Raw genomic sequence first — 26,964 nt, forward strand, 5'->3', positions numbered from 1 at the left:
GGCCCTCGCCTCTCTCTGTAGCCGGTTTCAAGGCCCCCTCCGGTTCTCTCATGCAGTGCAGTGTTTCGCGCCAGGGCGAGCAGGGGGGAGGGGGGGACGCGGCCGATGCTGGTGCTCCCAAAGCGGGCTCAGGGGCGATCACGGGCGTATTGGGCCGCCACCGCAAGGTCTCATCTCAGGGAGCCCCCGCCGCCGGCGCGTCCCTCCTCGGGCTCACCTCCACTGTTGACTCCGCTCCCTCTTTGCCTCTGCAGGTGCGGACAGGCGTCGGAATCCCAGGCACCCGTCTCTGCCGTCTCCGTCACTGGGGGAGCCCCTCCTGTTCACCGCTCTTGTCTGCCGCCGCCTCACAGCGCTGTGTCGTGTGGGGCGTTGCCTCACTATTCCCCCGCTCACCGTGCACCGGGCCAATAATCAGCCGGCCGCCATCTTTGTAAAGGCGGCCGGACTTCAATACGGATCTGCCGCTTCGGTTCAGGCTCCACTGTCGGTATTGCAACGGGGCTCAGATCAGGCCCCGTCTTCGTCGTAGTTCCGAGTTTGCCTCAGTGGTCAGACAGGGGTGTAGGTCTGCTCCGCTCCGTCCCTGCAGCCGCTTAGTCCCTCGCCGCCATCTTGTCAGCAACGGGCGCTCCCGGCCAGCCGCCGGTTCTTCAAATTTCGGGCAGCTCCGCGCGGGTGGCAGTTCCGCAAGGCGCTCACTGGGTGCCCGATGTATTCACACACCGCCAGGTGGAAGGTACATTCTCCGGGGTGTTGGTAATCTTCGGATCAATGTGCAGCCCGGCCGGAGCTCCGGCGAGGCACGTCTTAGCCGGCCATGCTGCTGGCCACGCCCCCCATGATGCCTTTCTTATAGTATTTCTTGAACTTTAACTCTGCATATATCGTACCTTATCTCCATATATAAGATGCTTGTTTAGTCTTTAGTGATAATTTGCCTGGTTACTCTTTAGATTACATCCTTTTAGTACCTTTGCTTGTTCATAATTCTTCATTAGGTCCTTTATCTTATGGCATGTTGCACCCTTATATTCCTGGTTTTGTATTTGACTGATAAACTTCTTAAACTTTTTTCCTCTCCTCTATCTTGCTCTAAGTTTGTGCATTGCTCTGTCTATTTTATCTCTTTTTTGCCTATCCCTTTCCTTCCTGTCTGATAAGCGTTGTTAAATTTAATACTGTTTGTTTCCCGGCGGCCCTCTTACTTCCCGCATCCATGTCCCCCCAGGTATTAGTTTGGTCCTCTAAAGACCTCCCCTGGTGGGTCTTTTTCTTTTATTCTCTCTATTCTTTTCTGGTGCTTCTATTCCTCCTTTACTTTCTCTTTTCTCTTCCTTCCCTTTCTTTCTCTTTCTCTTCTTGGATCCTCGAGTAGTGCTTTCATTGTGTATGGAGAACTGTTGGTTTTTTGGTACGTGTTTTATTTGGCGTCCTGCTCCCTCTATCATGTTTTTGATTTATTTTTGTTTTTATTCCTAGTTTAGACTTTGTCTGCTTTGAATATAGTTTCCCTTATTGTTAAGGGATTAAACCATCCGGTTAAGAGGGCTAAGGTTCTTGATTACTGTAAGTCTTTGTCCTCAGATTTAGTCTTCTTACAGGAAACGAAGATTTAATATAAAGAAGCTTTACTATTACGGAAGGAGTGGGTTCTTGATGTGATGTGCTCGAATGCCCTCGGCAAGAAGAATGGGGTCATAACACTTGTCTCTAAAAAATCTGGGTTGCTGGTTATTTCTGCTGAACATGATTCTGAGGGACGTTGGTTGTTATCCAGATTGTCTGATGGTTCTGTTGATCTTTATGTTTTGAACATTTATGCTCCAAATGCTGACGACCCTTCCTTTTGGCAAAAGAGGATTAAAAAGTTGGCCCTTACGCCACATAATGGTAACTTGATCGTTGGGGGCGACTTTAATTTACCACTTGATCCACTTCTTGATAGACATTCAGCTTTCTCCTTGCGCCCTCCTAGAGCTCATAAACAATTGCTCAACATGTGCTCTACTGCGCATCTCCAAGATATTTGGCGTCTCCATAACCCTACAGGCAGTGATTTTTCCTTCTTTTCTTCCCCTCATTCTAGCTTTTCTCGCATTGATTATCTTTTAGTCCACTCGTCTTTAGTTCAGCACTCTTCTTCTCCTCATATTCATCCTATTCTTATCTCCGATCATGCGGCTGCTTCTTTTTCTCTCCTAAGTCTTGTCCCTAAGAAAAAATCTTCTTCTTGGAGACTTAATACAGAGGTTCTCCATGACGATGTTCAAGTTCAGATTATACAGGATGAAATTGAACATTTCTTTTCTGATAATGATGGTTCAGTTAGTTCCTCAGTTGTTTTGTGGGACGCTTTTAAATGCACACTCCGGGGACACATTATTAAAGTTATGGCGAAAAGGAATGCTGTTGTCAAAAAGCAACTCGCGGAGTTAGCAGATAGTATTAAACAACAGGAGCTTCTTTTTCGGCGTACTAATGATAAGCAGTTGTTACAATCTATTAAAACGTTAAAATACTCCTATAACACCATTGTTACCAAGAGAGCCCATATCGGGGTTCAAACCCAGAAATCCAAACGATTACTCTTGAAAAATAGGGCTGGTAAAATTTTAGCTGCACCTTTGAAATTCCAAGATTCTAACTTTAAATCATCCCAAATCTCTTCTATTACTGACAGTTCTGGTGTTAAACAATTTCATACTAAAGATATTCTTACAGTGTTCCGTGATTTTTATAGCTCTCTATATACCCCCACTAACCAGTCCTCATTTGAAACTTGCCAAGATTTTTTAAAAACTATTCCTCTTCAGTCTGTATCTACAGCAGATGGAGAGAAATTGGGTGGCCCAATCACAGCTGATGAAATTATACACGCAATTAAGTCTACTCGGTCTGGTAAAGCCCCTGGGCCGGATGGATTCCCCATCATGTTTTACAAGACGTTTCTTTCCTCTATTGTTCCTCGTCTTAAAGCTGTTTTTGATGTCTTTACTCACGAAGGCGCAGTTTCGGGCACTGCAGCGGATGCTACCATTGTAGTAATCCCGAAAGAAGGCAAGGATGTTTCAGATCCTAAAAACTTTCGTCCTATTTCCCTTCTTAATATGGAAGCATACATTTTTGCAAAAGTTTTTGCTAAACGTTTAGAAGCTTATATCCCCTCTTTAGTTCATCCATCCCAGACGGGGTTTGTAAAGGGTAGACTTGCTAGGGATAATATTCGTACCTTCTGCCATATTCTAGGTACAGCTAAGCGGTCTGCGCTTCCAGCTGCTGCTATAGCATTAGATGCCGAGAAGGCTTTTGACAAGGTATCTTGGCCTTTTCTTCATGCGGTCCTCCGTGCACATAATCTGGGTGACTCTTTTGTTAACATAGTCATGTCTTTATATGCCCGTCCGAGAGTGAATATCCGAGTTAATGGTGCTACCTCTGAGTTTTTCAGTCTACGTCAAGGTACCCGTCAAGGCTGTCCTTTATCCCCTCTTTTATTTTTATTAGCGATTGATCCTCTTCTTTGCCTAATTGACTTACATCCGGATATCAAGGGATTCACTTTTGGTCCTCGTTGTCTAAAGACAGCGGCGTACGCAGATGATGTTCTTATATTTTCGGATGATATTGTTTCAGCTATACCGGCGCTCACCGATATTATTGCTCGTTTCTCTACGGTCTCTGGCTACACACTTAACAGGGAAAAAACTGAAATGTTCCTCTTGAATGCATATTGTTTCCCAGCACATATGGGTGCCGCTGCCTTTAAATGGCAATCTAAACATCTTAAATATCTAGGGATTTGGTTTTGTGGCACTCTTTCTGATACAGTGAGCTATAATGAGGCTCAAACTTTACTCAAAGTTTGTCACCTCCTAGATACTTGGTCCCCTAAATATATTGCTTGGTGGGGCCAGATCCAAACTCTAAAGATGATGATTACTCCTATCATTAATTTTGTTTCTTCCATGTTTCCGGTCAAATTGTCTTCCTCCTTTTTTCGTGAGATTGATTCCATTACCTCTAAATTCCTTTGGAGTGACAAGCGTGCTAGAATTGCATAATAATCCCTGAGGAAACCTTATGATTTGGGTGGTTGTCATTTTCCTGATTGGGAGAGGTATCAGGTAGCTTTCTTAGCTTCCCAAGGGGCTTTGTGGTTTTCCTCGATTCCTGCTCACACACCTTCTTGGGTGTTTATTGAGCAACATCTCTCATCTCCCTTACCACTCTCTTCCTTTCTAACCACTTCCACTTTGGCTATTCCCTTTTCCTGCTCAATCATTTTAGATACTATTACAGCGGTGCGGTCTGTAGATAAGAAAGTGACTACCCCGATACATAAATCGAGATGGTCTTCTTTGTGGCGTAATCCTAATTTTAAATTTGTTATTGATCCCGCGTTAATCCCTTATTGGTCCTCTAAAGGGGTGATGTTAGTTCGTCATTTGTATGACTCTAATAATGATCCGTTACCCTTTTCCTCTTTAGCCAAACAGTTCTCGCTCTCCAATCTTGATTTCTATACTTTCTTAAAAATTAAAGTAGCTCTTGTTAAAATTCGCCTGGAGCCCAATTCTCCTACTGTTCTGTTATTTTCATTGTGGCTTCGATCTGGTCATGTGGCTTCCAAAATGTATAAATTCTTATCCCCTACGTCATCTGACTCACATACTGTTTCCCAACAAAAATGGTTACATCACTTTCATAAGGATCTCACTCAACATATTTCACAGGAAACCTGGTAGTTGATTGGTAAATTCTCTCTCCGGGATAAGATTGCCCCTTCTTTAATCCAATCTAAATTCTTCTCTCTCAACCTCCTCCATTGGACTCCTGTGCGTTTACACACATTAAATTTGAAGGACGATGATCTCTGTTGGACCTGTGGTTTGGCGTCTGGAGATTATCTCCATATGTTTTTTAAGTGCTCTTTTCTCCAATCCTTTTGGGATCTCATTAATAAACATCTTATATTGATTTTTAATACTGACTTTAAGCTTTCCTTTTCTATGATTCTTTTGGGCCCTTTAGCTTCCCATGTGCCTTTGCCACTAGATACCTTAGACTGGCAACTGATGAACCTTTTATTGACAGTCGCTGTTAAGGTTGTTCTCATGGAATGGAAGGCTTTTTCTTCCGTATCATACCATACTTGGTGGGCATGGGTTTCTTTTTTACGTAGTGCGCACAGTTCAGTCGATGTGGCTCATCTTACCCCTACTATTTCCGGTAATGTCTGGAAGGCTTTGGATGCTTATATGGATCTAGCATCACAGCAGTTGGTTGCCCAATACCCTTTTGTTTCTGCTGATTGATTGCTGCTTGGTTTTTGTGTGATGTGTTTTTGTGACACTACTTTAGATCCTTTCTTCTTCTTTTCCCATCTTCGCTTCTTTCCTCTCCCCTCTTGTTCTTTTCTCTTTCTTCTTTTATTCTTCTTGCTGCCCTATTCTTTCTTCCTCTTCTTCTTTCTTCTTCTCTTCTCTTCCTTCATTCATTCTTACTCAGTGATACCTGTTACTGTTGTTTTAGTCCATTGATTTTTTTCCCCTGATCATTTTCTTATTTTGTTTTTCATCTTTCTATTACTTGCAGGAATTCTTATACTTACTGTACACTGTAATACTATACCTATGCATTTTGACTGTATCACTCTATATTGTATTTAATTATTCTTAAACTTTAATAACATTTTTGAACACCAAAAAAAACACAAAAAATCCCACTCTTTTTAAGTAAATTCCGCATGTTTAACGTTTTTACAGTACACCTGGGAATGAATATGATGTAGAATTCAATCAAACCTAAAAAGGATCCTAACTGATCTTTGTTCTCAGGAAGTTTGAAATTAACAATAGCATCCACCAATTTGGACCTAGGTTCTACACCATTAGCAGACAATTTGTAAACCTAGTAATCAATGCTGAGAGAACTGAATTTGCATTTATTCGCACTCAACGTCACCCTCTTCTATCTTAAAATGGACACGATTTGCCTCACTCTCTCATCATGTTGATCCTGGTCCTTGACAAATATTAAAACCATCTTCCTGGATGTAATAACTCCTTCTAGGTGATGCCAATCTGAATGGCATATGCTTGAAACACAACAACCCATCTAGTGTTATGAAGGAAGTTAGGTGCCTAGAGTTAGGATGCAAATCAATCTGATAATACGCTGAAGTCATATCAAGCAGAGTAAATATGCTGCCCCCTCTTCAGAGTCGATACCATCTCTGTGATATTGGGAGGAGGGTGCTGATCAATCCATATTTGATTATTTAAATCACTTTAAGTCCACACACATGCGAACAAAATCTTTGTGTTCACACAAAACTGCTCAAATTCTTAAAGCACCAACAATACTGGCAGCCGATTCCATGAAATTTGTGCTCTTCTGTAAAACTCGTGCCTCTCCATAATAAAATTTTTAATTGCTTAGAATCTTACATCCAAGGATTTAATAGCCGTTGCATACTCATCAATTACTGTGTCGCCCTTTCCTTCCCCATCAATAGAGAACACAAAGTCTCTGCAAATAGGATTTAGAATCTTCCAACCATCAGAACCTAAGCAGTGACAAAGAATAGAACATTTCTTTTTGTGGGTGAAGGATTCACCCTCCAAAGCATCCTAATTGGCTGTGAAAGGTTCTTCCCATTGTTCCCAATCCAACTCGGGAGTGGTTGCGCAAGGCGAAAAGCCGGGGGATCAGGAGCCAATTAATGCTGCATAGTAATAGTAACATTTGTAAAACCTTGAGCAAATCAGCAAACTGGCCAATGATTTAGGGCCCGATGTAGGTCGATCGGTAACGGCCGAAAATCGGTATTTTCGGCCGTTACCGATCAGTAAATAGGGGCCAGATGTAGGTAGGCATTTACCGGTCGGTAACGGCCGAATTCGGCCGTTACCGACCGGTAAATGCAATTTGAGATGTAGGGCCCTGTATTTTACAGAATCGGTAAATGTACCGATCGGTAAATTTACCGATTCTGTAAAATACCGAATCGGTATTTTTTTCCGATTCGGTAAAATTGATATGTAGGTGGGACTCTTCTGAGTCCCACAAGCATTACAGATTCGGTATTTTACCATCAAATACTATTTGATGGTAAAATAACGATTCTGGTGTGAATGCACATGTGTGCATGCACACCTGTGCCATATGACAGGCAGACCTGCCCTTAGGGCAGGTATGCCTGCCACATGGCCCCCGAACCTTTTTTGGGGGTGCTAGAGGGTGTCAAAGTGACACCCCCTGCACCCTTGTCAGAATCGGTATTTACCGATTTGGTAAATACCGACCGGTAATGCCCCATTCATTCCTATGGCTTCAAAGCCCATAGGAATGAATGGGGCATTACCGGTCGGTATTTACCGAATCGGTAAATACCGATATTTACCGATTCGGTAAAAGGAACATCTGGATGTTCCTACATATCCACCCCTCAGATTTACCGATTTTTAATTACCGAATCGGTAAAATTCGATAATTTAAAATCGGTAAATCTCATTTACCTACATCTGGCCCTAGGTGATTGGCATGTAGGGGGCATTATTTTACTGAATCGGTAATTTTACCGATTCGGTAAAATAAAAAATCGGTAAATTTACCGATTCTGAGCCACCCATATGTAGGTGGGACTCTTCAGAGTCCCAGGAGCCTTACCAAATCGGTATTTTACCATGAAATCCAATTTGATGGTAAAATACCGATTCCGGTGTGCATGCACATGTGTGCATGCACACCTATGCCATGTGACAGGCAGACGTGCCCTTAGGGCATGTATGCCTGCCACATGGCACCCAAGCCTGTTTTGGGGGTGCCAGAGGGTGTCAAAGTGACACCCCCTGCACCCTTGTGAAAATCGGTATTTACCGATTCGGTAAATACCGAATCGGTAATGCCCATTCTTTCCTATGGGCTTCAAAGCCCATAGGAATGCATGGGCATTACCGATTCGGTATTTACCGAATCGGTAAATACCGAAATCATCTGATTCGGTATTCCAGCACATCTGGAATACCTACATGTCAACACCATAGATTTACCGATTTCCAATTACCGAATCGGTAAAATTCGGTAATTTAAAATCGGTAAATCTATTCTACCTACATCTAGCCCTAAGATTCTAAAAATGGCCTGAAGATGTGGAAATATGCTGTGGATAGAGAGAAAATGTGGAAACTGTTTGAACAAGGTGTGCTTGTCACCGTTTAGCAGGCAATAAGGGCTGCTTATTGAAGAAGGTTCAATTACTGTGCCAAAATCTGGCGGGCCTGTCACTGTCCATGCAGGCAGAAGTAGTGGTAAGTACTAGTTCCCAAATAAACAGCGTGTGTATAGGTTCAATGACACCGCAAATAGCAACAGGTACAGTGTGCGTGTCACTAATTGGCCGCAGCGCTCACCATGTGGAAAGGAGAACGCCTCACCACCCGGGTCTGGTAGCAGCCGCTACTGCACTTCCAGATCAATAGAGGCAGAGATGGTATAAAAACCTTCAATGCGCAGAAGCAAACTGTCCGATAACTGTATTTGTTACAAATACTTTGCTTACACTTCAATGTGCACTCGGCCTATGCATTCCCTCAAAATTGTTTTTCCCCCCTTCTCAGTTATCTTGGTTCCCTAGACCCTATTGTTCCTGTGATTTGCCAATATTCAATGCTTTTTAGTGTTGTCTCTCTACTGCAGGCTCTCTCCTTCTTGGTGCTGCAGTGGTGTTGCTTCTTATGACGACTTACAGCATCTGAGCAGGCTTCCAGGGAAAGCTTGTTATAGTCTGTCTACACGTGCTCCAAATCCCATTCCTGTGATAACTATGATCATATCACTTTAGTGTGTTGTCTCTTCACTGACGTTTGCTATTTCACCCTAGGTGGAGAATTGCAGTCTCGTGAACCATGGGCAAAGGAGTTGTGCCATAATTATCAAATCCAGGTTTTCAAACAACTGAGAGTGTGTCTCTTTCTCGCTCGCAGTACTCCATTTTTGCCCTTACACTCAGGTCCTCTTCACAGATCTTGAGAGAACAACTGGAGGTGATTGGACCCGTAAGGAAAGAAGGAGGCATTGGCCTCAACATCCTCAAAAATATCAAATCCCTTACGTCATGACACTACCTTCTCACACTCTGGCTTTATCATTGTCTTATCTTCTATAGTTTGGTCAAATGTTTTTGACCTTTTATTTTCACATTTTGGTACATGGTGATCCAATGTATAGCTAAGCATCCTTACAATCACAAATATCTGATAATGGAGAGTACATTGATGTAGTAAATATTAACGTTATCTACTATTGACATAGCATAGAGTTTCACATCACGTAACCCAGATACAACAACATGCATTATATCAATAGATTAATAATGTGCCAAAAATGTGCGGACTGGCGCCCAGATGGCAAGAACTGAGGTTTGCAAATGCTAAATGTATCCGACTGTTCACTTTATTTTGTTAAATCTCCGATATTGCTCATATTTTGAAAGTTTGGTATTCCACAGTATAGGTGACTCCACATCTGATCAGAAGAAGGGAAAACGCTGTAAACCTACGATACAGCATGTCCTTTACCTATCCAGGCAACTTACCAGTGGAGCAACTTCTAAACTTGGTATATTCATCTTGCAAAGGGAGTCTAAGACTTCATGCCAGTAAATGCAGAGCGACGAGGGCCCCGAAACACAACAACCAAACCACAAGCTTCGGATAGTACTGCCAGTGCCTGACCCCATGATGGCTGCTCCTGACTTAGAATTCTGCTAAGTGTTCAAACGGCACAGATGTCCCTCCAGCACTGCAAAATAAGTATTTATGTGGATATTTCCCCCTAGATGCCTCACCTTTCCCCCCTCAACCTCTCACCCAAAGCGCAAAAAAAATGTAAACACAAACTGATTAGACAGCACCCTGAATCATTATTCGCGGACATATATCACTGCTTCTACAAAGGCCAGATTAAAATGGATTTCATCTTTCACACTGAAAGACTTGATGAGTGGACTTCCATCATTCGATCACAACTTCACATTTCCAAAACGACGAATACACCCCTCAGCTGCAAACTAACGATCTCTTTCCCCAGCAGCTCAAGGTGGAGGGGGAATACTTTTGTGACCGTATACCCCAAATGCACAGTCCTAATCCAAGCTAAAAACGACAACCTTGAGGCTTTTGATGCACTCTTCCCCTCACTTTGGTCTACCTTCTCTCACGCCCTGCCTTCCCTGCCCTACCCACCCCCTCTCCCTGGACAGACGATCCCTCCAGCAAAGCACCCAAATCACTCACGCACACTCCAAGAACAACACTAGCCTCCCCCACATGACACCACCCTCTCAGTTGCCACCAAGTACGCGGCTCCCCCCTCCGATCGCCTCCTCGACCACCCCCCACCTACTACCCTCCCCAATCGTCTTTGATCAACCGCAACACTCAGTCCAAGACCCCCAGCTACTTCCTTATACCCACACTCATAAGAACGTGGCAACCACAACATAACCCTCTTCCCGCTGCCTCTTTGGCGCTACCCAATGACCACATAGGGAGACCCTAACCCCCCGAATCAAAATCGGTACCTAGACAGTACCAGCAGAACTAGAATAGCTATGCCCCCAAGTGAAGCAGCAGATTTGCGCCTCTTATGACATCCCTTCCACCGCCACCACCCTATCCAAATTCCAGGTGATCACCGGTTTCAGAAAGAGCCAATCCTCTCATAATCACCCTAGACTGCCTGTCTCCCTTACCAACATCCCCAGGGCCCCCATTAAGAAGAACCCCAATGAAGAGGCACCCACCATTAATTGCATGCTCATGAACTGCAGATCAGCCACTAAACATGCAACTGAACTAGCAGAATCCATCCTCACCCATGACATAGACATAGCCTTCATCACAGTATGTGGCTAAACAATTGCTCGACACCTATCATGGACACTCTCCTGCCACCAGGCTTTGTAATCATTAACAAAGATCAAAATAACCAAAAAGGCGGAGGTATAGCAATCATCCATAAAATCAATATATCTGTGACTGAAATCAACACCTTTAACTATAACACCTATGAATGCCTTTCCGCCAACATCAACACAAGAGACAAAAAGTCATTCCAGTGCCATCTTCTATACCATCCCCCAGGAAACACCACCACATTCACCAAACACCTGTCCGACATGATTGCTCATTGCTCAATCCGAGACCCCAATAACCTAATTCTGGGAGTCCTGAACCTACACTGGAATGAAAACAACAACACAGTCATCCAGAACCTAAGTGAGCTGCTACACTGCAATAACCTTACCCAGCAATGCTCAGAAGCTATCCACGACAAAGGAGCGATCCTTGATGCCATCATCTCCCAACGGGACACTATCACAATTGATCAGATCCTACCTGTCAACTGGTCTGACCACCACTTTATCCTATTCCACTTCACTCAACCAATCAAACATCAACCCCCCAACCCAAGACCCCCCCAGATGGACGAGAAACCTTAGACAGATCTCCATGGACTACTTTGAAAAAAGGGTATGCTCACTCCTGCCTACCTCCACGGATGAGCTACAATGGAACTCACCACTCACTATAACTCTACTATGACTTCCATCCTTGATCAAGTAGCCCTCCTGAAACAAAAAAAAAACAGGAACATTCTGTCCAGATCATGGTTCAACTCTGACATCAATGCGGAAAGAAGACAACTAAGAGCCACAGAACGACTATGGAGGAACAACCCCTCTAAAATCTTCCACAAGCAACTCAAAGAAACCCGAAGGAAATGCAAAAAAAAATTAACAACAAAAAAAACTACCTTCTTCTGCACCACCCTGGACACCGCGAAAAATTGACCCAAAGAACTATTCAACATCATCGGACAACTAACATCCAAGCCCTCAGCTGCCCCTGGCCAGGCCTCCAAAGACCTATGCGACAACTTCGCCACCTTCTTTAGAGACAAAATCTCCAAGATTGAGCTCTTACTTGACATCAACCCAAACCCCTCATGCACTAACCCACCCACAGAAACCAAAGCCAACACACGCAAATACCCCACAAAATCCTGGAAATCTTTCAACCCCATACCTGAAACTGAGATTCTCAAACTGATCGACACCTCCAAACCTGCATCACATGCACTTGACCTATTACCCACCCAATGGACTAAAAAACTGCAACTCTTCATAGCTCCATTTTGGTGCAAGATCATAAACAGCTCCTTGAGTTCCGGCGTCATTCCCGACTGCCTCGAAATTGGCGAAGTAACACTTCTCCTGAAAAAACCTGGCCTTGACACCAACTTCAGACCCATTTCCATCCTCCCCCTCCTTGCTAAAATCCTTGAAAAATAAGTTCTTTAATAAATAACTTAGCACATAGACAACTTCAACCTTCTAGATCCCCACCAATCGGGATTCAGAAAAGGCTATAGCACCGAGACCGTGATCCTAAACATCGTGGATGACATGCACAAATCTCTAGATACCGACAAATGCTGCCTACTCATCCTCCTGGACTTATCGGCAGCCTTTGACACAGTGGATCACAATCTACTCATCAAGACTCTGCAAGACAGAGTAGGTGCTGACGAGGTGGTCCTACAATGGTTCTCCACCTTCTTACAAAACCGCTCACAAAAGAAAAAAATTAAAACCTTCACATCCGACTCACACCCCGTCAACAGAGGTGTCCCACAAGGATCAGTGCTCTTCCCTCAGCTGTTCTACATTTATATGAAACCCCTCACCTCCATACTTAAAAAAGCCAACATCACCTTCCACCTCTATGCAGACGACACCCAGATCTATCTGGAAACCTCCTCCTTTGACGATATTCAGAGACTAAACAACTCTCTCAAAGAAGTCCAACATTGGCTATCCTTAAGCCACCTAAAACTCAACCAAGACAAAACCGAAATCCTTCTCATCTCCAACAAAGAAGAAAATCCCCAAACCATGGAATGGCTCAAAGCAATTGATGCTCTCAATGGTAATCTCATTCCGGCCAACTCCATAAAATCATTAGGAATCACCCTAGACCCAAAACTTGACATGGACAGACATCAAGAACTCCACGAAGAGTGCCTTCCTCAATCTGAAGCTTCTCAACAAAATGAAACCACCCAAAGACCTCAAACAAGCCACCCAATCCCTGGTGATATCTAGACTCAACTATGGAAATGCTACCATCACCGGTACAGCGAAATCCCACCTAGCCCCCCTCAAACCTACCCTAAATGCAGCAGCCAGAATGGTCACCGGAGTCAGGAAATTTGAGCACATTGCACTTGTACTCAAAGAACTAAAATGTCTCCCAGTAGAGATGCGTGCCAGCTTCAGAACTTCCCTTCTCACGCATAAAGCCCTCCACACATGTAAACCGGAATATCTGGCTTCCAAACTCAAAAAGGCCTGCCAGATAAGGAGCCTCAGGAGCTACAACTCCCTACTGCTCATCCCTATGTAAACACGCAAAGAAAAAAACGCTGCACGCTCCTTTGCAGGAAACGCACCCAAAATCTGGAACTCCATCGCAAACATTAGGACTCTACCGTCCTTTGTAAAATTAAAAAACTCCTAAAAGACCTCTTCCTCAACCGTGCCTTCCCGAACCGTTAACCATCGCTGTAGGGCACTTGCCGACTTCCTGCAGCACCATGCCACTTTGTCACCATTATCTACCTCCTCCAAGTGCCCCTATGCCCCTCCCCACTCCCCCTCCCTGTAAATCGTTCCGCTCCAGACAGGGTGTGAGGTTCTCAGGACTGCCATGCCTCATTTGTCGCACCACACACCGGGACTTTATGAACCAATATGTATACCTATGCCTTATTTTGTGACTCCTGCATTTTAAACTGTTGTAAGGCGTTCCGATACCCTCGGGTCTGGCCAGCGCTACATAAAACTCCTTAAATAAAAATTAAATAAGTTAGAAATACACACTAAATTAATCTGTGCTCTCCCCCTAGTAGCTTGGCACAGAGCAGTCAGGCTTAATGTAAGAAGCAATGGGCAAAGTATTTGTGCAACATTTCAAAACTTAGCACAGTGAAAGCACCACAAAAAGACTCCACACCAGGTTGGAAAAATAGAATTGAATGTTATGAGTAAAACAAGAACAAAATGACAAAGCTACAATAAGTAGAACCAAAGTTAGGATTTTTGAAAGAAACAACTGAAATGTAGTGCTTAAAAACATAAAGCATCCAACCAAGCTATCTGGTTAAGTTAGACCGGGTCAAATCCAAACGTTCAAGCCAACTGCGATGGAGCACAGGTCGAACACTGTCCCAGATTAGTCCCACTGAAGTTTTACCATCTCAAGATTTGTGGGGAAGAAGTTCACTGGGAGCAAGGAGAGTTTTGCTGGTCTAGGACCCTTGCCGTTCTGGGTAGAATCAACAGAGGAAGTATGTAACTTACTGGGAGGTGTTAAGGTGTGGTTATTAATGGTTATGAGGTAATCAGAGAACAGTGTGTGATTGTATGCCGAGGAACAAAGACGTACAATTGAGAGCTCAGTGTGGGGTCTATTCATTTGCATGCTGCCAGGTTTAGGAGGATGCTACAGTCTGCGGGGCATGAAGAGCTGCCAGGCACCAGGAACAGAAAGGCTGGAGCCTCGCGGTTGCGAGTGGCAATGCTTGCTGTGCAAAGAGGCAAACTTGCTCCCGCCCGCGTTGATCCTTTGTGTGAGAGGTGCGGTTCTGAAGTGAAAGGGCCCGGTTGCATCTGGGAAAGAACGTCGACAATGATCCACTACTGCAGGGGCACTTGTCAGTTCAATGCTTCATTGAATTCAGGGGCAATATTTACTAACAGTTAACGCTGGCGTAGCATCAATTTTTTTATGTTATGGCTGCTTTTTTTAATCGCCAGATTTTTTCTGCATTAACGTGAATTGTTTCACAGGCGACTTCGTTTACTGTGACTTACTGAAAATGAGATGCAAGGTAGGCGTTCCCACGAAAATACTCTTGATATTTTCAAGGATTTGCTTGTATGTTGTAAAAAAGGAAAAACTGCAGTTAAGTCACATTAGCAACAGTTTCTTCCTGCTAGCAATTTACTGGTGTTAAAAATTATGGTGACACACTTGTATACTAGTAGCCGCTTTTATGAGGTTTTGGCGCGGGGCAGTGCAGCAAGGAATCTTGCTGGGCTGCCCTGCATCAACAGAAAAGGGCAGGAATGCCTCGTATCTGTAAGATTCAGTGCATTCCTGCCATTTTCCCCAGTGCTGGCTCACAATTGGCTGCCATGTGCCAACGCAGGCAGCCTTGCACTCTGGTCCAAGGGAGCCTGCATTGCATGGCTGATTAATTTAGTGCAGAAATCAATCAGGAGGTTATATAGCACAGCTATCACCTGTGAGGATCTCAAGGCGCAGGGGAGCTGCTGATCCGTCAGGGTGTGGAGGTTTTAGTCGAAGAGCCAGGTCTTGTGGTCCTTCCTGAATTGGGTCAATGATGAAGATTGCCTGAGGTGGATGGGCAGGGTGTTCCAGGGCTTGGCCACGATGTAGGAGAAGGATCTTTCTCCGGTCTGGTCTTTGGGATCCATGGGACGGAGGCCAGGGCGAGTGGGGCAGAGTTTATTTGGCGAATGTGTGGAAAGCGAGTCAGTGGCTCGGGTATACTGGTCCTGCATTGTGGAGAGACTTGTAGGTGTGTGTGAGGAGCTTGAAGGTGATTATCTTGTTGATTGGGAGCCAGTGGAGTTGCCGGAGGTGTTGTGTCATGTTGCTGCAGCGGGGGATGTTGAGGACCAGTCTGTCTATGGCGTTTTGGACGTTCTACAGTTTCCTGTGCTGTTTCTGGGTGATGCTGGCATAGAATGTGTTGCCATAGTCAAGTGTGCTGGGGATGAGTGTGTGAGTGACTTTCTTTCTGGATTCTGTGGGGATCCATTTGAATATATTTTGAAGCAGGCGGAGCATGAGGAAGCAGAATGAGGATACTGGGTTGATATGGCGGTTCATTGTGAGCGTGGAGTCCAGTATGACAGCTGCAGCCGCTGCAGCTAAGTGTGGTGAGGCGGTGGAGCCGGCTGGGGGGGTGGGGGTGGGATATTTCGAGATATGACCACAAGGGAAAATTAAAAGCGACTGCAGTATGATGCAGAGGTTGCGTGCATGGTCCATATAGGTGGGAGGGGTTCCAAGTTCCCCTGGGATACCAGGAGTTGTCACAGGCTGAGGGCGTGGATCCCAGGATGAGTACTTCTGTCTTGTCTGAGTTCAGCTTGAGGCAGCTATCTTTCATTCAGGTAGCCTTCATTCTCTGTGAAAGTTGATTGTGGAGGCTGTGGGTTCATTGGTGAGGGAGATGATCAGCTGGGTGTTGTCTGCGTAGGAGACTATGTTGAGTCTGTCACTTCTGACGATGACTGTGAGGGGGGCCATGTAGACATTGAAGAGGGTTGGGCTCAGTGAGGAACCCTGGAGCACTCTGCAGCTGATCTCTGTAGGTTCTGAGAGGAGCGGGGTAGTCTTATTCGCTGTGTCCGGCTCGTCAGGAAGTAGTCGATCCTGTCCTGTGCCTTGTTGCAGATACCTGCATCATGGAGTCATGTGATTAGGGTGCGGTGGGAGACAGTATCGAAGGCGGCTGAGAGGTCCAGTAGGATGAGGGCTGTAATTTCGCCCCGGTTGAGGAGGGAGAGGATGTCATTGGTGGCAGGCGAGGAGTGTGGTCTCTGTGCTGTGGTTGCTTCAGAAGCCAGATTGGGAGGTGTTCAGGGTGTGGTTCTCTTTGATGAACTCAGAGTTGGGCACTGATGGCCTTCTCAATGACCTTCGCTGGGAAGGGAAGGAGGGATTTGGGTCTGAAGTTCTTGAGGTCTGTCGAGTCGGCAGATGTTTTTTTCAGCAAGGGGTTGATCTTGTTGGGTTTCCAGTCATTGGGGAATGTGTCGTTTAAAAAAAAAACATATTTTATTCATCAATAAGCAATTACAACTCAGGGGTCTGTAATCCGGGGACATCTGCCAAATCAGACATATGAGAACATGTATGCAATTGACAATTGTAGAAGTAGGCTCAGGATGCATAACATAGACATGCTGAATAATAAAAAAAAAATTAGATGTCCCCCCCTAACTCCCACCCTCCCTCGCCCAACCCACCCAAGGTCACACTACAGCAGCTTGATCGTGTCCACAGCCTACATAACCAACCAAGAATCCCACCCCAGAAGCATGTATCCCCCACAACCTTCCCCTCACTCGGCACCTGGGCAGTACCAGCAACTACTCCAGTGGATGAGTCTCTGCTACTGCTGGCGGCTCTAACCATAAGCCCTGATAGTTCGCCCACCTTTTCCAAAGAATGTGGCGGTTTTGATGGAGCAGATGACGGTGCAGTGACCCTAGGAGGCGATGGAGTCGGCTACTCTATGGGAGATGTGCTAAGGGCAGAAATCCTATGGGGCTCCTGAGTGGATTCTCTTCATAGTCTTGAGTGTGCCGTCTGTGCTGAGTGGAGTCCAGTTAAGCACAATCTGTTCGGGGTGTGACATGGCTGAGTGTGGTGATGGTGGTCTTGGGTGTTGAAGCTATCATAGATCTTCCTGATCTTCTGGTGGAACAAGGTGCCGAGTTTTTTGAGGAGGTCTTGGGAAGGTGGGACGTCTGTGGTCTCACTGTTTGGCCTGGTGAACTCATTGATGGTGGTAATGAGTTCCTTGCTGTTGTGTGCATTGGTATTGCTTCTGTCTTGGAAGGCCATTTTCCTTTTGGTTTTGAGGAGTAGGTGGTGTGTGTTGACAACAGATTTGAAGGTTACATGCGCTTCCAGAGGTATGTTGTTCCTCCATCTCTTCTCGAGTCGTCTGCAGGTGCGTCTGGACTCAGGGATGGTGCAAGTGAACCAGCTGGGCTTCTTGGAATGTTGCTTGCCTGGTATCTTCTTGACACGTGCCAGATTGTCAGCGCAGTTGGAGATCAATCAGTGAAGGTTGCACGCTGTGGTGTTTGAGTCTGTTGGTATTGGGGAAGTGGTTGGGCTGAGGAAATAGATAAGACGCTCTTTAGTGGCCTTGTTCCAGCTCCAGCGGGGGCGACGAGGACGGTTGTGTGTAGTGGGAGTGATGAAGGTGAGATGTACACAGTGGTGGTCAGTACAGAGAAGTTCGGTGGTGTGCCTGTAGGTGAAATTCTCGTGGCTGAGAAAAGGGGGTTGAGCGTGTGTCTGGCTGTGTGGGACGGTGCAGCGACTAGCCGCTTGAGTCCAATGTTGTCGGGGTACTCCAGTAGGGATGCAGTGTTCTGGTCACTGGGGTTGTCCAGGTGGAAATTGAGGTCTCTGAGTAGGATGTAATGGGTGGATATAAGAGCCTAGGGTACAATGAGGTCTATGATGGCATTGGTGAAGGGTGGGCGGTGGCCAGGGGGCCTGTAGATGAGGAAGGGACACCTTCCTGCACATAAACAATCATTCCCCACAATGCAGTAACCCTTGCACTATGGGTCAAGGATTCCTGCATTGGCTCTAGGCAGCTGAAATTAGCGCCAGCGCAGGGGGAAACGCAGGGCTGCACTGTATTGTTGTAAATATGGCGCATCCATGGTGTCACAAGGATGGCGCAATGAAAAGTGACGCATCAGTGTTTTCCCCAGCGATGTGCCACTTTTCATAAATTAGGCCCTGAATCTGCATTTCCTCTTTCCCTAAGACTCTTGCTGGTCCTCCTGGCTTTTGGGGAGGTTGGGGGGAGGGGGAGTGCTGACCTGTGCTGAACTTGGTCCTGACTGCTCCATTCTTTTTTCCTTAGAGGTGTCTTTTTTTTAAGCTCTATTTGCCGCTTGATGCTGAAAGGTGACATTGGGCTGACTAGCGTGAACTTTTTTACCGCTATGTGTACGGCCATCATGTTTTTCACGCTATCGTGAATTGTTTTATCGCTTTGCCGCTAGAGTTAGCGTAATTTTTCGTGGCTGCTAACTGATCCTAATGTCATGTAGCGACGTATTGTAAATACGTAGCAAACATAGTGTTATGATTTGGCGATCTGCAGCAGTAAAAAAAGTGCTGCTAAATAGCGTGAAAACTGGTTAGTGGCAATTCCTGTAAATATATCTCTTAGTTGGATCCCTCTGTCTATAGTCTTCTGAGACACTGACTCATGGGGGACCCTTCTCCTAATCTGTGGACACCATCTGTGCAGCACCTAAACTGACTTTGCTCTCAGATGCATCCCATTAGGGAGACAGCATAACCATGGCCAATAAAATGATGTGGCCCATACCAACCCTTGGGTCTGACTTGTGTCCCCAACCCGGGGAAAGCTTTGACCACAAGGACAACAATCAACAGAGGCAAGAGCTCGGCCCCAGGCCATCCAGGTTTCTCTGACCTTTGTGGTTTCTCAGAGTGGGGGGCAGTAGTCCAAGATGCCTTGCACCATTTTCCACTGTACCTCCCACCAGTTCAGAGGTGGCATCCTGAAGCTGGTCCTCACCCCACAGTCAGTACCTTGAGGCTGAACAGGTGACTGGTACGTTTCCCCTCATCCTACCCCTCCATATAGGGTTCTGTACACTCCACCTGGGGGTGGTAACCCCAGAAAACTGAACTTTCAGGGAGCCCTCTTTGGTCACCCATCCCAGTTCCTCTGACAATAATGTCAACTCATTCTCCAAAATGCAGACAAAGGACCTCTGGGTCACCTCCCAAACCCACTCCAGGAAGACCAGGGCCATGGAGTGGAAGAAGTCCTGATCCTGCACCTGCATCACCCTACACACCTGCCCGGTGTAATGCCCTAGGGAAACTAGCCTTTCCACAACCATGGTCTGACTAGCCCCGGTGTCCATCAAAGGAGTGATTGGGTACCTATTCACTTTCACCTGGTGTGAGGATTCACACACTGAGGGATCACCAACTCACCCTCTCAGTCCACCTCCTAGCTAAGAGAGATCATGGTATGGTCCACGACCTACCCTACTGACTCCTCATCCATAAGGTCACATTTGCAACCCCTTCAGTGGTCCACCAGTGGGTGATTTCTTAGGACACACAGAATCCAACCTGCTTGTGTCCTAGCTAAGAACAAACAAGCAGCAGGTTTGGCAATAGAGCGCCCTGAGCACCACACATCATAACCTCCTCCCTGTTTCTCAAAAGGGGCCTTTCCTCCTTCCATACCCTGAGACCTGTCTGTGTCTCCCTTGACCTCCCCTTCACGCTGTGGGGAGGAGCCTGAACCACCCTTCTTGGCGTCACTCCCAGACACCTTCTTTTGGACCCTGGTGATGATCCAGAGATCCGCCTCCTTAGCAAGTTCCCTGGGGTAGGTGAGATTAATATCAACCAGGTGTTGGCGCAGATCTGGAAAACAAAGACTGAACATGTGCTCCTTTACAATCAAGTTATACAGTCCCTGATAATCGTTTACTTCATTGCCCTTCACCCACCCATACAGTGCATTGCAGAACAAATCAACGTAATCCACTGAGGTCTGTTGGGATAGTTTCTGACTGTCCCTGAACCTCTGTCTATATTCTCTGTGGCTAAACCAAGTTTTCTAATCAGGGCTACTATCCTGTAAGCCGCAGCCAGTGTCCCTCCCATCACTAGGGTCATGCCTCCACAGACTAGCACCCACCCCCCCTCAGGGATCTTGTGCATCTGCAGAGAAATTTCATAAGCTTCAAACCATTTATAGATGCTGTTTCCCACTACAAAGTCAAGCACCAGACCTTGAGGATGTGGACCTTCTTTTCAGAGGCCACTGAAGAAATGGTACAACCATCTCTGCTAAACTCAGCCTGCCTGACCTTAATGTTCTGCTCCTTCAGACTCAGTTCATGAGCCAACATGAGTTTTCTTTTCTCTATGACCAATTTCTTCTCCAGCAAGGCCCTTTACAATGCCCTTTTTCCTTCCCCCCCTCTTCCATGACCAGCCTTTTCTCCTCCAAGGCTCTCTCTTTCTCCATTTTAAATTTGGCAAACTCCAATTTAAATGTTCTCTTCTCCCTCCTGTCGTCCAGCTCCTCTTGGGACAGGCCTCTGGATGACACACTGCTCCTTAGCTGGGGTGGAATCACTACTCCTGGTAGGATGTTGCCCCCTCCACCACAGGCAGCAGTTCCAGACTCTCCTGTGAGCCCTGATCCAATTCTTCCTCCTCATCCAGCTCATCAACCTCCTCCTCTTTCTGTGGGGTTACAGTCAAAGCAGCACGAGCGTCTACCCAGGCCTTCAATGCCTTTTGCAGCTCCACCTTCTTGCTGGAGCTCTTTGAAGGAAACCCAATTCCCTTGCAAGTATCCTTGAGCTTGGCTACAGGATAAACCTCCATGTTGGCCAGCTCAAAGTCCATTTTCGCAGGTGCAGATGTAGAACCTCCAGTCAGACATGATTTTAGGAAAAAATTAAAAATGACAATCGGGGAGAATTCAAAAAGAGTTTGAATTGGTCTTTGGAATGGATTACTCGTACCCACCAAATAACTGTCTGTCACTGCACAAACACAAGTCCTATCCTCATAGCTTATCATCAATGTTAGAAATTGGGTTTCTGGTTGGCATAGGCATTCACCCTTTCTAAGCAGGAATCACAATCCTAGTTGGGTTAAGTCAGGAACACACCCTAAAGTAAGATGTGCTCATCCCCCTGGTACCTTGGCACAGAGCAGTCAGGCTTAACGTAAGAGACAATGTGTAAAGTATTTGTGCAAAATTTCAAACAGTAACACAGTGAAAACACCACAAAAAGACTCCACACCTGGTTAGAAAAATAGAACTTAAGTAAAATATATGAAAATAGCAAATATACAAGAGGTAGAACCTGAATTATACATTTTTAAAGAATAAACTGAAATGTGGTGTTTAAAAGCAAAAAGCGTGAACCAGGCTATCTGGTTGCGATAGACTGGGCCAAATCTAAAACTTCAAGCATTCGGCAATGGAACACGGGTCAGATACAGTACAGATTCGTCCCCCTGAAGTTTTTCCTTCTCAAGAATTGTGCCAAGAGTCCCGTACACAAGGAAGAAGTTCACTGGGAGCAAGGAGAGCATGGTGGTGGTCCAATAGGTGCACAGGGCCGCTGGGCATCGCAGACAGATAAGCTGTAGACTTGCAGTTATGTGTAGCGATACATGCTGTGCGAAGAGACAAACTGGTGCCCACTCGCGCTGATCCTTTGTAAAAGCTGCGCGGTTCTGAAGTGAACGGGCCCATTTACATTCAGGAAGAGCCTAAAATCTTGATTTAAAAAACACTTCCAATGGCCCAGGACCTGACAGGCATCTATTGCGGTTCAGGAGCTCTTTGAAGAAGGGTCCAGGAGCTGTGGGGAGCCTATTATGTGCCTGAGGCTGGGTTCAGGATGTCAGCAGACTAGCTCTTACAGTCACTCTGGGGTCCTATTTTCAAAATAGGTTCCAGGTCCAGCTATTCTTCCCCAGGCAAAAGGGCAGCAGGCCGCAGGTCAGCACAGCAAGACAGCAGTTTCTTCAAAGTAGCAGTCCTGCAGAGTGTCAGTCCTTTCAGCATCCCAGCAGTCCTTCTTCCTGACTGAGTAAACAGGTCCAGAAGTGTACATAGTTGGTGGTGTTTGGTCCAATACGTATACCCAGTTGTGCTTTTGAAGTGGGGGACACTTCAAAGAGAGGCCTTTGAAGTGCACAGAGTCCCTGCCCTTCCTGGTCTGGCTCCATATCCACTACATGAGGGTATGCATCCCTGTGTGTGGAAAGAACAAAGCCCATTCAGGTGTAAGTGAGGCAGTACTCAGCTGTGTCCCCATCACGCCAGTTAATGGCCCATTAAAGCTCATTAGTCACATCAAGTCCCATTTTGTGTGGCTGTCTATAGGGAATGCACAAAGACAAGCTGTGACCCACCCGAGACATGTATTCAGAGACAGGCAGTAGACGCCAAATGGCTAAAGTAAGAAAATGCTAACTTTCTAAACTGAAAGAAAAACAATGGTTCTGTCGGGTGCAAAAGCTATTTCTTATACAAATGATCAATTCTCTCAGTTATTCTCTACAATCTTCAAATGTTTGTATCTGAGTTTAGTTTAAGGAACACACAAAAAAACAAAAGCGACGCACATTGATGGGTATTATGTTATTTATATAAATTGCCTCATTTAAATATACCCAAACAATTATAAGAGCTGTCAAACACAGGGTGCAATATAAAGTGATATGTGTTCAAGTGACATATTGTGCTCAGTGATAAACTTAGTGCATAATATGTACAAAGTGACTAAAATATGTACAAGGGAAAAGGGAAAGAATGCCAGAATAAAGCGGAAAACCAATAACTCTGCTGCTTTAAACAAATTAACCTTTTGCAAGCAAAGTCTTGATCTGGACCAGGAAATATTGTCAACGTTTCAACCCAAGGTATGCATTACTAAGTAGTCGATGCGGGTCTTCATCAGGATAAAGATGGGGGGGAGGGATGTCAGCCTGCGAATAGGAAGGAGCATGAATCGGGTGTGTTCCATACCTATACAAAATTAATAAGTCTTATGATTGGCAAGTCTAAACTGTGGCGAGAACTCACCTTCAGATACTCAATCGTGCATCAGAGGATCGAATATGCAATCTTGGCCCCGTAAAAGCAATTCTAAACGCAAAGAGAGGGAAAAAGCGTGATTGATGATTATAAAGATTACCGCTAAGACCTGCCAGTAATAGGCTGTCCAGCAAATCTCTGCTCAACTGTAAAGGACACTGCGTGTTGTGGCTCTGAGTATCAAAAACTCACCAAAGTCAGAATGATGGCGATGGCGGTATTCAGAAAGGCTCACTAGTCTTTCAATGCGCTCTCGGGTGCTTATTTGTGGTGATGTAAATCAAAGGGTGATTCTGAGGAAAAAGAATCGGGAGGGGAATTAACCCACTCGGCATAGCGCACTAGAACAATCATACCATTTTAAATTTCGCAATTGCTTACCTAGATGGGTTTCTTTTGGCACCTCGAAAAATGTGTAGCGCTTGCAGGCATTAGTCCTGGCACAACGCTATGATTCTGAATTGCTGGCTCGTCTTAGGCGCTTAATTGTGGTGATGTAAATCAATGGCTATGATTCTGAATTGCTGGCTCGTCTTAGGCGCCTAATTGTGGTGATGTAAATCAATGGTGGCTCTGTAGAGAATGAACCGGGAGGGGAATTAAAATTAGAGCCACTTGTTCGGGCATAGCGCACTACAACATTCGTACTATTTCAAGCGAAAGGTCCCTTCACAATCGCTTACCTAGGTGTGTTTCTTTTGGCACCTCGAAAGTGCGTGGTGCTCGCAGGCATCAGTCCTGACAGAATGTTGCGATTCATCCGAGAGCCTCAGTGGCAGTCCACTGATATGGCTGCCAGAACGTGCATCACATCCGCGTGCACGCAGCAATGGGCTGAGCAGTCGCTAGATACTAGCAAGTCTGGTTGCTGGGCAACCGACTCTTAGGCCATTTGAAGTACGTTAAAAATGATGGACATCAGAGAACACGCAAGGCTCAAAAAGTGGCGCGCATAGAAGGGTCGGATATAATTATATAAAATGCGGGGAATCTGAGGCACAGTATTTCTACAGAATGGAAAATTGGTGCACAAATGTAGAGCATCACATGGTGGTTACTGACTGATTGCATGCACATTTGTAAATATTAAAATGTGCTCATACAGTCTGTGTGACATTCAACGTTAAAAACAACAACAAATGTCTGTCATGGAACAAATAAACAGCACTGTTACAATATTATGCACAGACATGTTGCGGATGAAACTTTCTAAACAAGGCATTTTCAGAATTACATTTTAAAATCCAACTTCACAATAAATTGTAATATTAATGTGATTCCAGAGACACCAAACTTCGGGTCTAAACACTTACCAATTGAAAATTACACTTATAACATGTAATAAGGTAATCCCAATGTTATCCAATTGGAGAGGTAGTCTTTGCAGTAGTAAAAAAATAATTTAAGAGTTTTTCAGTACTAGGGAGCGTAAAACTTGAAGGTACATATCATACCTTTTAAATACAGTACACCCTTCCCATGGGCAGTTCAGGGCCTATCTTAGGGGTTATGTATATGCATTAAAAAAGGAAGGTTTGGGCCTTGGCACTTTAAAATTGCACACAAAGGCTTGCAATGGCAGGCCTGAGACATGCTTAAAGGGCTACTTAAGTGAGTGGCGCACTCATTACTGCAGGCCCTGGACACATGTAGTGCACTTTACTAAGGAGTTATAAGTAAATTGTGGATAAGCAAATGTCACCAGGTTTTAAGCAGAGAGCACATGCACTTTAGCACTGGTTAGCAGTGGTAAATCGGACTGAGCCATAAAGCCGACAAAAACGAATTAGACAATTATCACTGGATAAAGGCCTTTCCAGTATATCTGCCACATAGGGCATCAATTAATTCCTATGCTCCAGAATTAGGGTGTACAATGGTTTATGCACCCAGCAGGTGTTAAGAAAAATTGCCCATGTGGTTAAAGTATCTCCGTGATAATTACCTAATGTTAGGTTAATGGAGTTCTTGTTATGAACATGTCTTGCTGGTGTAATTTTTTGAATATTGTATATTGTTTATGTTAAATTGTCACATTGTATAAAATTGTCACATTGTATTATCAATCTATTCACCTGACCAACGCAGTTTACTGGTGAATGTGAGTTGTATTGTATCTCAGACACGAAATGAATGTTTACTTTCAGTAAGTGTTATGAAAAAAATTTAAATTTCACACATTGAACATATGAACCTTATGGTTGTTGTTTCTTCTCCGCACAACATTAATAGCGGTGAAATACATAAACCAGGTACTCTTTTCTGTTAAATACCTTAGTTTTTCACAGCACCAACAAATTATAGACGGTGGTAACTGATTTACAAAAGGGTGTGACGTCCTCTTTGAGGCCCTACTCCTTTGTGAATCAGAGTACAAGTTTTAGGGGTCAGGTGATAGACTCTGCAGAAAGGGAACACTGGAAATTCTCAGCGGCAGTTTCAAAAACGATATGGCTTTTTAAAAGCAGCCCCAGTTTTCTCAAAGAAATCGGGCTGCTCTAAAAAAAATCAGTTTTGAAAAGCAATCACAGGTATGGCGGTCTGCAGACACTTGCAGGCTACCATCCTTTGACTGTGACCAATTTTAGTGAGTCGGAAATTCCGACCTGCCTAATAAATATTTATTATGCAGGGCAGTCTGTGACTCACTATGAATCATTGTTTTGCAAACCCAGCTATTAGTACATAGGTCGGTTTGTAAAATAAGTTTCTGGTTGCAAATTCCAGCAGCTTTTTTTTACCAGAAATTTAGTATGTCTTGCCCATAGTTCCCATGTTAGTGCACCCTACTGGCAAGATGAGAAAATGGACGGTATAGGTTTGTACTTTTTATTCATTTTATTGATACAGTAAAACATTATTCTACAGATAGTTCCATATAACCAGAAGATAGAAAATGTACATACACTCATGAACTGCGAGGAAGTTGCCAATGCCATGACCCGTTCCATGGCCAAAGTTCAGGCCAGCTTTCCATAATGCCTGTCGGGCAAAGGATTCCAAATTTATTCCTGGAAGCAGACACAAGCATAAAAAAGATGAATAGCAAGTGACAAATGTTAAGGGTAAACATATTGCTATCAAGTCAACAAACTGTTCTTTAAGGCGTGCCTAAGATGACACATCACATTTCCTAATCATGACACGCAATCACTTATTAAATTCCTGTACTCACTGAATGTACAATGCTCCTGACCACAAATTTGTCAATTGGTAAATTCAAGGCACTGGGAAACTTTTCCTACAATCACAGCATATGCATATCTTTTTTGCACCATTAAATGGCAATGAAAACCAATCCCAGTATTTACCAATATTATTGCTTTCTGATAAAATGATTATTGAGTGACATTTTGTAAAAATAAATTATGTTTTTAAGAATTTTTAAGAGGTGGAGGGGTTCTCCTCTTTTTAGATTGC

At 44.8% G+C, this 26,964-nt stretch overlaps 1 protein-coding gene across 1 annotated transcript in view; it reads right to left on the reverse strand.

Moving 5' to 3' along the window:
- Nucleotides 1–26,964, reverse strand: part of LOC147718812 (xaa-Pro aminopeptidase 2-like) — a 398,012-nt gene that overhangs the window by 99,386 nt on the left and 271,662 nt on the right. The window contains exon 17 of the mRNA XM_086966784.1: nt 26,451–26,555. Within this exon, the coding sequence (XP_086822910.1) occupies nt 26,451–26,555 (105 nt within the window). The remainder of the gene's footprint in view (nt 1–26,450; nt 26,556–26,964) is intronic.

The sequence above is a fragment of the Lissotriton vulgaris genome, chromosome 4_1 (assembly GCF_964263255.1).
Source record: "Lissotriton vulgaris chromosome 4_1, aLisVul1.2, whole genome shotgun sequence".
NCBI classification, from domain to species: Eukaryota; Metazoa; Chordata; class Amphibia; order Caudata; family Salamandridae; genus Lissotriton; species Lissotriton vulgaris.